This window comes from Panicum hallii, chromosome 1 (genome assembly GCF_002211085.1).
Source record: "Panicum hallii strain FIL2 chromosome 1, PHallii_v3.1, whole genome shotgun sequence".
Classification (NCBI taxonomy): domain Eukaryota; kingdom Viridiplantae; phylum Streptophyta; class Magnoliopsida; order Poales; family Poaceae; genus Panicum; species Panicum hallii.
This window is the reverse complement of record NC_038042.1, coordinates 52145636-52158290: the sequence shown is the minus strand read 5'-3', so window position 1 is coordinate 52158290 and position 12655 is coordinate 52145636. Positions and strand designations below refer to the sequence as shown.

Here is a 12655-nt window from a genome sequence, read left to right as displayed (position 1 = left end):
CCCAAATGAATGTTAAATATGATAGAAGGATAGCTCTAGATTGTAAAACTAGATGGAATTCTACTTATATTATGCTTAGCACTGCATTAGAGTATCAATCAGTTTTTGATCGCCTAGCAAGTAAAGAAAAACTCTGTGCTCCTTTTAAGCCAACGGAGGATGATTGGATATTTGCTAGGGAGCTATGTGGTAGGCTGAAAATGTTTTTTGATGCAATAGAGTTATTGTCAGGTTCCAATTATGTGACAGCAAATCTTTTTTTCCCCAAAATATGTGGTATCTATTTAGCTATTGAGAAATGGAAAACTAGTGGTATCCCAAAGGTAGAAGAGATGTCAGCCTTGATGAAAGATAAATTTACAAAGTATTGGACAGATGTGCATGGCCTTATGGAGATAGCCACTGTTTTAGATCCTAGGTATAAATTGATATTCATGAAAGCATTTTATAGAACTATTTATGGGGAAGAAGCTACAGATATTGAAGTGTCTAGAGTTAAAAGTTTATTGTATGAATTGGTATTGGAATACCAAGATTTTATGGAGGGTATGGCAACAACTGATGCTCTAGGTGCAGCTAATAGAAACGTTGCCCTAAATGAAGGAGATGATCTTATGTTTGGTATATTTGATAAGTTCTTGTCAGAAAAACCCGAAGAATCCTCAACTTATTTGCGCACTGAGTTGGATTTGTATTTGGAGGAGCCAACATTGCCTAGAACTCAAGAACTTGACATCATTAGCTGGTGGCAGTATGCAGGAATTAAGTATCCAACTCTTAGAAGAATTGCTCGAGATATAATGGCAATTCCTGTTACGACAGTGGCATCAGAATCTGTGTTTAGTACTGGTGGAAGGGTAATTAGCCCGCATCGAAGTAGACTTGCTCCTAAAACAGTTGAAGGGTTGATGTGCATGCAAGCTTGGTCTCGTGCTGATATGTTAGGTGATCAATCTGGTTTCATGAATGCACTAATGACTTGTTTGGAGGATGAAGAGGAGGAAATGGTAATATTAAAGTTAAACTCATTAGCATTTATATTATTTTTGTTTGTTTATTGAACCAACTCTTAACATTATCATTGTTATTAGGATGATCCTGATTCTACCATCATTGATTGAAATATAGGAAGATTGCAACACAATCCATGCTGCTTTTTCATGTCAAGTGATTAGGTGAGGTGTTTCCTCATGCTGTCAAGTGATTCTACCATCATATTTTCATGTTGTTTTCTCATATGAGGTGTTTTCTCATATTGCTAGGCCTACTTGCTGCTTGCTGCTGCCTACTGGATTGTTGGTAGGCCTAACTGCTGGTGGTTCTTTATATGTGCTAGCTGCTGCCTGCTGCTATGCTGCTGGTTGTATGAACTGTAATTTGTGGTTGGAATTGTACTCAATAATGCGTGTATGATTGTAATTTCTTGTTGTATCAACTGAAATTTGTGGTTTTACTTGATCAATTGACTTTCATATTCATATTTTCATGTTATTCAATGCGGTTCTACTTAGTATTGCTGTTGGAATGCTGTTGCATTAGAGTTTTGTTAGTTGGTCAGTGGTTATGCTGTTGTATTTAACTGTATATCGCTGTTTTTGAAAAACCCGACGGGTACCCGAAACCCGCCCGAAACCCGACGGGTTCGGGCATGGGTACGAGATTTTACCCGCGGGTACGCTCGCGGGCGGGTATGAGCTGTGGCCGCGGGTACGCTCGCGGGCGGGTATTTGCTCTACCCGACCCGAACCCGACCCGTTGCCATCCCTAGTTCTGTTACCTAAGTATTGGTCGTTTCCTCCCCTGAAGTCCCCATTCGGCTGGCTGAAGTCAGAACGGAAGCAATTCCTGGGTGGAAGGGATGGTGCATTTCATGACCTCTGGGAGCTCCTGTCGTGAGTTTGCTACCTGGTCTTCCTCTTCTTGTCACGCTGGCGATCCTCCCAACTTATTCTCTCTCTTTCCACCGCTATGGCACGGTTGACTAACCTGCGGACTAATGGGTAGTCGCATCCTATCACAATCTGTCAAATGCCATGGTGTAGTCTCCGGAGAAACCAGAACTGTTTCTTCTCCTTGGTGATGGTGTCGTCAGCGGCGTACCTCATCATCTTGGCGAAGTAGCATTCATACTCCTCCACTCTCATCGTACCCAGAGTTATGGTACGGAATTCTTGGGCCTTCTGGATGAGTACCTTTCGGGGCACGTGTTGCTCACAAAAGGCTCTGGCGAACTCATCCCAAGTGATGTGCGCGGGGTCCTAGTGGGAGTCACAATGGCTGTCCCACCATGATTTAGCAGGTCCCTCAAGCTAGTGGATGGTATTTTGATATGGTCTTCCTCCTTGAGAGCTATCTGATGATAGCCCGAGTAGCAGTCGAGAAAGGAGAGCAGGATGCAGCCAGCCGTAGAGTCGATGACTTGGTCGATGCATCGGAGCTTGAAGGGGTCCTTCGGGCAGTGTTTATTGAGATCAGTATAGTCCACACACATCCTCCATTCATTATTATTCTTTTTCAATACAAGTACAGAATTAGCTAGCCACTCGGGGTGGTAAACTTCTTTAATAAAACCAGTCGCGAGTAGTTTTGCTAGCTCTTTCTTGATGGCCTCCCTCTTGTCGGGAGCGAAGCGTCGTAGTTGTTGCTTTTTCGAGGTGGCTTTAGGGTCAACTTTTAGGCAATGCTCAATCAACTTCTTGGGCACTCTTGGCATATCCGCTGGTTTCCACACGAATATGTCCCAGTTAGCCCTAAGGAAGCCGATGAGCGCGCTTTCCTATTTGTCGCCTAAGCCGCCCCCGATCAAGACAGTCTTGGACGGGTCGCCCTCTTGCAGCTGGATGGTCTTGATGCCGACGTTGCTGGATTGCGTTTAACCCTCGACTGGCTAGGCAGCTGGTTGGAGATCTCCATCTCCGTGTTGGTCAGCTTCAGCGCAGCCGCAAGTACTTCTGCAGATGGCTCCAGCACGCGTGAAGTTGTGGCGTACTCGATCGCCTCCTGGTCGCAGTCGTACGACTTCTTCAGGTCGCCATGGAGCGTGAGTACGCCTGTCTTGCCTGAAATCTTGAGTAGCAAGTAGACGTAGCGGGGCACGGCCATAAATTTGGCTAGTGCCGGTCCGCCAAGGAAAAAGAACATGAGTACAAAATGAAAGCCTAGCCAGCCAAAAGGCTTCATACACGAAACACCAAGAACATAACTCCACTTAGCTACCTGAAATAAAAAAAACTCTACAACAGGTTCAAGGGAGAAATACACAGGTAGACAGAACTCTCAGATTACTGCTAATTGAGTTCCATCTTGCTTCTTGGTTTTATTGTTAAAATTTACCGAAGTAATTAGTATGTCACTCTGCTATACAACTTAATAGACTTTATTGAAGCAGGTTTTCAGGTTTTTCATGACAAGTTAAAATGAGGATTTCATATTTTAGATGGCAACAGTGACACTTTGTTGACGTCAAAATTTTCCAAAAATATTTATGGAAGGGAAAGAAGCTGATAGAATACCAAAATAAGGCCGTTTGAATACTTCGGTCAAAAATGGTGCAATGCCGGTCAATAGCGACGCAAATTCGGTCAAGGAGATCGTAGAAAAGAGTTCGAATCGGATTGGATGGTGACGTCAGCAGAAGATCCCAAGGGAGTCTGTTTCCTTCTAAGAAGTCTTATAAATATAATAGTTTTTCTTTTTAACTCAAGTTTGTAACAGATCGTAATCAATCAGGAGTTCTGTAGTTTCAGGGTATAAATAGAGAAAATTAAGACTTGTACGAATAATTATCAATCAATACATTTTTTCTTGATACTTTGTCAAAACCCTAGGAGTAAGAATAGAGTACCTTTCTCAACGAATTCTTCAGCAAGTAGGACTGCATCTGTTCGATCTTTGCCTTGTTGGTAAGTCCTTTTTTATCAGATTATCAAGGCTTTAATTACCGGCGCATCGTTGTGGTTTCATCTAGTTCAATCTACCAAGTTATCGAATTCTATCAAATTCTTGTACGGCTGCATTGTTTGATCTATCGACTTCACCTAACCCTTTCATGCAGCAGTTATAGCCGATTTCTTTATTGATTCTCACTAAAACTGTCGAGCTATCTCTAGTCCTCGACGTCGTTGCGAGTAAACTTACCTTCGTTTACCTAATTTCATTATTTCAAGCTATTTCGGTTAAGTCCGATCCTTGAATAATGTTAGGTCAAGTCCTACTAGTTGGATTTCTTTGCCAACAATGATTACACGATTACAATAGCTTGGTAGCATCAATCGGCTTTTCTTGATCAATTTTGGACTTAATGATAAGTATAAATTTTGATATAATTAGATGCATCAATTAATTACGTTCGATTTGTCGTCCTGCTGTGCTGTCTCGGTTAAGTCCGATCCGATTAATGGTGATGATAAGTTTAGTTTAATTAAACGTATAGATTTAGTTATAAAAATTTTATTCTTAATCTTATCTCATTATGACATCAGCTTTATAGCCGACGAATGGATATATGTATCGGACATTCCGGTTGATGCGTTTTTTGGAACTCTTAGGAATCGCAGCCAATGTGTTCCCTGTTATCTTACTGATTACACTGGAGAGCTCCTGGACTTTAGTGTGTCATGTTCCGTAAGATTCACCGTCCAATTTTTACGGTAACACGCTCACATATACATTCAACGTATTCTAAAACCTTGATTCAATAACGTATAAAAGCTAATTCAACATTTTGAATAAGCAGTAAATGTTGAATTAATACATTAAAAATTTCGAACTAGTCTATTTAGAATGTTATTTTTAAGAAATATAAATATATCGTATCGGATCATATTGTGTCGGATTAATTCTCAACAACACATGGTGACATGGTGGTTAAAATAGATTCAGAAAATAATTCACAGTTCGAGAGAGAAAAAATATTTCAAGCTCCATATCCAGAAGCCGCTTTGAACTTGACATCTGACGGGCCAACCCATGTGCGACACGCGCCAATACTCTGGCTGGTCCCCCTGCAGCAGCGCATGGCGTCTTTAGGGCAAGAAAAATAGTTTAGCCCGCTGCCGACTACAGAAATTTGCTATGTCATCTATTAATATTGTAGTCAACAAATATAATAGATTAGCTATTATGTTGGCTAAAAGAGTGTTATGTAATTAATATTAGACCCACTTGCATACTCTTATTCTCTCACCTCAGTTTGGGAATTTGTGCTATAGCCAGTTATGAGCTGGCTACTATCCTACAGCCAGCTCCTTCTCTCTTCTTTTTTCTCTCCTCCACCTCAACATAAATATAATAAAATAAAAGTTATAGCCAGCTGACTGCACCTACTCTTACGCGCGCTATCGGAGGTCACCCGCGTGACTTCGTGCAGACCCGTCGCAGAAGACGGAGACCCCGCTGCCTGCTGCCTGTTCAGGGTCCACGGCCCACATAACAAGATCGCAACATGCAGAAAAGAGGGCCCACATAATAAGAAGACGGAGTGTCTGCTGCCTGCTGCTGTATGTTTAGGGGCCACAGCCCACGTAACGAGATAATAGTAGCGCACCATCTAAATCCAAAAAATAGTTCACACACTCCGAGTAAAATTCTCAAGATATCACTATATTTCTTATAACGAAATCTTCAAATTAAAATCACACTTAAATATATTTAAAAATTATTTTCTAGTCGCAACAATTTGATTGTGAAGGTGGAACAAGTATTCTACCATCAAAATTAAAAATATTGTAGAACAATGATCCAAGAAAATTTGTACCAAAAGACAAATGCAAATGTTCTATCAAAAATATAAATTATTCTGAGAATAAGATAAATATTTAAAACAAATGTTCTTAAAAAATATTTTGAAACAATTGTTCTAGAACAAAAAAATTGTGCGAAGAAAATTTATTCAAATCTAGTTAAATGTGATTCAGTTTTGAAAATCTCACTGTAGCCAACTTAAAGATGAAATCAAATTTTAATTCTGATAATCAATTTGTGAGCTGTAGTTTGTTTTTTCAATTTGTGAGCTGTAATTTGTTTTTCAAATATTGGTTTACACGGATTTATTCGCATGCAACGCATGTCAGGCTCCTGCCAAGCCCAGCCTCGTCACGCTCCTCTCCTGCCGACGATCAGCCGCATGCGTGTCAATTCCTGCTGGGCCAGCTGGGCCTCCGGCCTCCTGCATGCGCGCACGTAGTCAAGCTTCGCGCTGGGCCGCTTCCTGTGCGACGCAGCTACAAGCGGTCACGCGCGCTACTTGTATTATTTGCGTCTTTTCTCTGTTGTTGCTCTCAACCAGCCAATAAGAAGTACCACGTGTCCGTGCGATTCGTAAGTAAAAAAAAAAACTTCCGGAAGGTAGATAGGATCGGCGGCAACCAAGTACTCGAGCAAGATGACTCTTCATGCAGCCCGCTCTAGGAATGCACACGATGCGTGAAAACGACGCACAGGCTACGCTAGTGCACTAACCGGGCTGTCCTCGAGGCTCTTTGGCCCGGAGGCCCAGAATCTTATCCTCTCCCCATCGCCGGCCTATCTCCTGCGTTGATCTGCTGCGGTCTGCAGGAATGATGGGTGAGCGGGTGAGCGCGGACTTCGGATTCCAGATCTGCTCAAACGCTCACCTGCTAATCCATCCATGCTTCCAGGCCTGTGGTGCCTCCAGGCTCCAGATGGTCAGATGAGGAATGGTATAGGCACTGATCGGCACCAATCACTGCAAGTACGCAAAACTTCTACGAGACCAAATAAGGTCAGGATGAATTCTGAAAGAACGCAAGGCGCCGTTATGCATTCAGTAGCCTATGTACAGACTGCACGAGTGGCCTTGTAACATATCGAATACATCATTTGCTCGAACAGAAGAAACTGAGCAGAAGCCGAGCACAAGCTGTGTCTGCACAAAATCAACTTTTAGCATCTGAAGACATCGATGATCAACCCAGCTCGCCAGACATCATTTTAGTGATAAAAATTAGAGATGCAGATGGCACCTACCGCCTCTTTTGAACTAATACTGTGCACTCAATGACTCGAGTCTCACTTCATTTGACCTGTTTCTAAACTCCCCTACTCTCCACCTGTTTCACTAACACTACAAAGAATACAGGAAAGACCTTTCATTCATGTAAAACTCTCAGAATGGAGGAGGAAAAAAAGAGAGAAAGAATGTACAATGGGCTTTCAGGTAAGAATGGCCAGGTAAAAGTCTAGCCATTCACATTTGAATTGCCTCTTGTTTCATCTTGCTGGAGGTATAAGGCGAACTCCGCTGAGCTACATGCAGACTATGTTCGCCTTTTCAGGTTTGTAGCCTTTAGGATATATAAACACTGAATCAACGCACAAGCCGCCTTTCATATGGGTGCAATCAATCTGCATCATCGAGAACTTGAGTTTCGTGGGCTCATCAGAGTTTGATACGACAAAATCACCGACATGGTAAAGCTTCCAGCCTCCCTGTTCGTGTAGATGCAGGTAATACTCGGATGTCGCCTGTTGCTCATCAGAGGTTGAGAGCTGGAACCGTGTAGGCGTCACATCCCATCCGTGGACGTGCTCTGTTGCACAAAGCCGACGACCCATGCGCCTATAAGGTCGGCCCAGGTGAAGATGGAAAAAAAGGCTGTAGGAGCCAGCAGGAAAGCAGAACTCAAGCTCCCCATCCACCTCAAGCCACCAAATTTGCTGAAGGTAGGCAACACTATGGAATCTGCAGTACCATAGAGAAACAACTCATCAATCCAACATTCGCTAGAAATCAGCAAAAGGCAGGTAAAGTTTGTAATAAAAATGATCCGAAAAAAGAACTTGTGTGCGGTTGCCAAGTGTTTCACTTTCCTATATATATCGAGAAGTTGATAAGAAATGCAGCAGCAATCACATGGAAGAAAGGTTCTCCATATTGGAAACCTCACGTTGCTAAAGCCATCACATGCAAGAGACAACACAGTATCTCTACTGGAGTACTCGGTAGTCCTCTCCAACACAGGCACTCTCACAAAATATATATTTAGTGGGCAGGTCAGCTAGAAAGATTTAGTTGACAGAAGAGATCAATGGAAAGAATGAGGCAGCGATAAGAGTTGCTACAAATTTAAAAAGAGGAAAGCACAAACAGCTTTATATGCCACTGAAATTATTTGATTTGACACATCCTGAGTTCAGGGTCATGAACCATAATGAATGGGTTCTTTATATTATCTCAAGTGACCTAAAGGCTAAATCATACAATTGTGAGTTCCTTTCCTATATGCTCTATAAAAATGGAAATTGCACAAATCCAAACCCATGTTAACAAGTTGGTGCAAACAACTGTTTGTTCTTCGAAAACACTTAGGGATTTGTTGTTGTTGTTGTTGTTGAATATAGAAGGAATTGCATGACAATAATATGAACTCAAATGATCAAATGAACTATCCACTTGCTTAAGACTTTTAGACTATTTTCATAGTCACATACTACTGGCTGAAGAATGACTTTGACCAATTAAAAGTTTTGCACCCTCGCAAAAACTACAAAAACTGGTCATAAGAAGCCAGTCCCAAGAAAAACTATTCAATCGACTAACAGAATTTGCAACATTTGGTAAACATAAGGTTAACTCTGCATTTTCTCTGCTTAGCCTGATGGCAGGGGAGTCGAGAAATGTATCTCCCAAGGCCATGGACGAACATAGTGAAATGGAGGGACGAATTGGGAATAAGGGTCTTTTTGTCAGCCAGGTATACCAGAAACTTGGTAACTTCACCAAAAGGGAATCATATTTTACGATCAGACAAGAGTAAATAATAAACATATCACCATTACGTGTGTGAGCATTTTCTGGGTTAATGTCACAATCCGTGCACACTGCACAGTGAAACTTAAAATAAAAATCAAGTGAGTAAGAAGAGTATGACAGATTTCTAACAATAGTGTTACAAAACCTGAATTAGATTTAGAATTGGAAGTGGTTGCAGAAATGACAATTGTAATGGGATTCACTCATTAAAGTAAAGATATACAAAATAGCATTCATTAAGAAAAAGAGGGTACCTTGATTCCTCTGTGGCGAGGTGGCTCCAGTACCTCCGATCATCAATACCGGTAATAGTCATTGCCTTCGATGATACACTGATGCAAAGACCTCCCTTGTTCTTCAGAATCCAAAATTCCTGCAATCAACAGCATGAATGCCTTTTAAGCAAAACAAATAATTGAAGCAAACAGAAGGCCAAGAACAGAACCGCATCCAGTCCCCTCATAAGAATATGATAGAAGATAGTCCTAACAAACAAGCATAATACCTCCAAATAAGAAAGATCAAATGAGCTACCTTTCTGCCAGCGTCAAAGAGGGTGGGTCGGCACAGGCGCGCGTAAATCTCCTTCTTGGTCGCCGCTAGGGAGAACCGCTTGCCATTGCCGTCTCCCTCGCCACGGCCCTCGTCATCTGCGGCCGCGGCTAGGGCCGCAAGGTAGCGGTAGTTGGCGGGGAGCTTGACGGCCCAGACGCAGTCCGCGGAGGCCGCGCCGCGGAAGGCGCGGTTGAGGCGGGCGACCTGGCAGATCTCCGGCGGGTCGAGGTAGAGCAGCACCGCCGCCACGCAGCTCTCCGGCATGTCGCCGAGGGACGTCTCCCCCCACTCCCCGTCCGCGCCCAGGATGCTCGACCCCGCCCCCATCCACGACCCAATCGCCGCCTTGGAGAAGGATCCAAGTGGGGATGAGAAAGGCCGAGTTTTTCTTCAGGATCACTCTTCTGAGGCACACGATCGAAGCTTCGAGGAAGTCCCAGGGCAGTTCACTGCCGGGACGGCGCCAACCCCAATCCGTGCGGTGCGAGGGAGCCTTCTCGCGCAGATAACTGCAGCCTTCCTTGCGAATTCGGCTACCAAACCTTCCCAATAGGGAGAAGAAGAAACCTCAGATTTGCACCGCCCTTCAAGATAAGAACCGAACAACTGTAGCAAATAAACCGCCAATTCGCCTTCTATGCAGGTGGGCGCGGCTGCACGAGGCGAGAAGCTCTCATGCGCAGGGAGCTGGATGGTTCCCGAATTGAACCCGAAGCACCGCCGATTCGATCAAGAGCTCAAAAATCCTGCCCCCCCCTGTCCGCCTCAAAGCGTGCAAAACCGATCCCCAAATGCTCCGAGTGCCAGCAGTTTGCCCTCAATTCGAGAACTCGGATGCTCAAAAGCTAGACCTCTAATTGAGAATTGTATTGCTTCCTACCATGATCTTTTCTTGAAATGGAACGGGGACGCGTTGGGAGGAGGCACGGAGATTTTTCAGAGTGCCTTTTAAAGGAGAAAGACGACTCGGTCCTTTCTTTCTTCTCCTTGCTCTCCGGTGTCTGCTGCTGGCGTAGATACAGACCATACGGTAGGTAGCGGACACCTAACTAACCGTATAAAATACTACTCATCGCAATTACTTGGTTAAGGATGCTGGATACAGTAGCAGCGGATAATGTTGGATAATTGTGCGTTCATGTGCACGAGTATGTTTGCCTGTGAGGTGATCTGGCAGGATCACGTATGGATAATTCCGACACATTGTTTTTTTACAAAAATCTACAGTAATAAATTTTGTACTTTAATGCGCATAAAGGATAGCTAAAATGCTTTTACCAGGACACCGGATTAAACCCAAGCCCACATTTAGAGTATTTTCAATGTATCCAGGTTGTGAAATCCAATTTTTAAAACCTCTGCCTGATCTAAATATGTCAAGTTTGGTCCAGTTAGTATCTGTTTCTACGAGTAATTCCATGGGTCTAACTCAGCAATCTTGAAATTGATAAAATCATTGCACACGCCTTATTTTCGATAAGCATGTCAGCTACAACTAAAGGCATGGATCGTTAATTTATAGAATAGGTATAGAAAAATACTTGCTGAGTTGGGAATCCGAACTTGGTTTCATAAATTTCAACTAAGTAGCTAAGTTACGCTCACTTCGTCTAGCCAATCCAAACATACCGAGTTTCGATCTAGCTTTTTAACAATGCAAACTTAGCCAGCTTTTCACATTGTGAGTGGATCTAGACGAGCCTTAGATCAATTGTGATTTCGTTCTTAATCTCCAAATGATGTGGCCTTCGAATTTGAACCCTGTTCTTCAAAAGAAAGATATCGTGTTCCTCACAAATAGGAATGCAAGTGAGTATCTAATATCTATTTGTGAATCACTCTTTATTTTAAAAAAATCTAGATTAGTTCGATTAGATGAATTTTGGGTTTACACGAGGACCAAAGAGATCAAAACTTACATCCATAACCATGAAATGGTAACCCTCCCGGGTAATGAAAGAGATATTATTGAAATGGTTTACTGTAGAGTTCGATGTTAAGCTGACGCGCAAGCTTACCGGCCGGGGCGCTAAAACTGAAAGTAACCACCCAACGATATAAAAACGGAGGATCAGCGTGACAGATTGGTAAGGAAAACGTTGGGATTGGCTAGAATAAACTAGCCGCCCTCGGTAGTGCAGGACGAAGCAGCCAATGGTTTGGTCGGAACGTGTTTGCTGCCGCCAATTCGGGTTCAGAAACGACTTCCAGAATCCAGATTGCTTCGGGAGGTCGCTTCGTCGAGCCCCTTTTTCCGCGGGGGCGCATGTTCTCACTTCTCAGCCTGCTGGTTACGTGGTGCGTGTTGCACGACGGTGCGGACCAAAAGCGACAGGTTTGTTCTGGTGGTAGGAGGTGAAAGGTCTCAACGACGTTCAGGGACGAGACGTGGAAAAGAATCGAGCCCCTGCAGGAGCAGGAACAGTGGAACTGATAGCGAGTTCCTTGTACAGTACGTAGTAACGGAGGCAAGTCTACATGTTTTCAGAGGGAGCTGCGTTCGTTTGTTTGTTTCGCTTGCCCTATTGTAGCTTTTAGCAGTAACATCGAACGACCAGCAACATGCTGATTTCCTGGTGAAACGCTGGCCACGTCTGGACTTGGTCAGGGGGTGTTTGGTTCTATGAATTTATTTTTAAGTTCCGTCACATCGGATATTTGATGTGAATTAGAAATATTAAATATAGATTAATAACAAAATAAATTTTATAACCTCTAGATTTATTCGCGAGACGTATCTATTAAACCTAATTAGTCTATAATTAGTCCATATGATGTTACAGTAAATATGTGCTAATTATGTATTAATTAGACTTAGTAGATTCATCTCATGAATAAATTCTAGGCTTATACAATTAGTTTTATAATTAATATATATTAATTTTTCTAATTAGCATTGAAGCATCGACGTCCGATCAGCAGGTATGTTGGGTGTGAACGCTACCGACCTATCCTACAGTACAGTCAATATATCAGTACCTATATACTAAAGCTTCAACATAAAAAAAAAAGCCGGGATCCCTTGGTACAAGATCGCGAATTCCTCACCCTGGCGTTCATGGTGCAGGCAGTCGCTTGCACGTTTTCTCTCTCGTGCGAGTTCTAGCAACTAGCTAGGTGACCAGGTCCACATCCTCGCTAGCTCGTCCTCTGTAAAATCTCAGAGGTCGACGAGAACCGAGGAAGAACAATCCAAACTCGTGACGGTCGAGTAACGCCGGGACATACGCACTGCACACCACCCGTATGATACTGTAGACGAGTTCACCTGTCACCGGAGACGCCGCCACTCGCACGCCAACGTACGCGCCGCCCCCACGGAACAAC

General features: G+C 43.2%; 1 protein-coding gene and 1 long non-coding RNA gene across 2 annotated transcripts; one reads left to right on the top strand and one right to left on the bottom strand.

Annotated features, from left to right (window-relative positions):
• The first annotated feature begins 226 nt into the window (after positions 1-226).
• Positions 227-1434, top strand: LOC112873096. Its single transcript, XR_003224742.1, has 3 exons — positions 227-1007; positions 1092-1175; positions 1263-1434. It is a non-coding gene; the product is annotated as an uncharacterized LOC112873096 (long non-coding RNA).
• A 5449-nt stretch (positions 1435-6883) lies between these two features.
• Positions 6884-10348, bottom strand: LOC112874293 (F-box protein PP2-A13-like). The gene is made up of 3 exons (XM_025937537.1): positions 9308-10348; positions 9028-9146; positions 6884-7702 (listed from the first exon to the last, which is right to left on the bottom strand). The coding sequence occupies exons 1-3, from the start codon at positions 9653-9655 to the stop codon at positions 7267-7269; spliced, it is 903 nt and encodes a 300-aa protein (XP_025793322.1). The 5' UTR covers positions 9656-10348; the 3' UTR covers positions 6884-7266.
• Positions 10349-12655: the final 2307 nt, after the last annotated feature.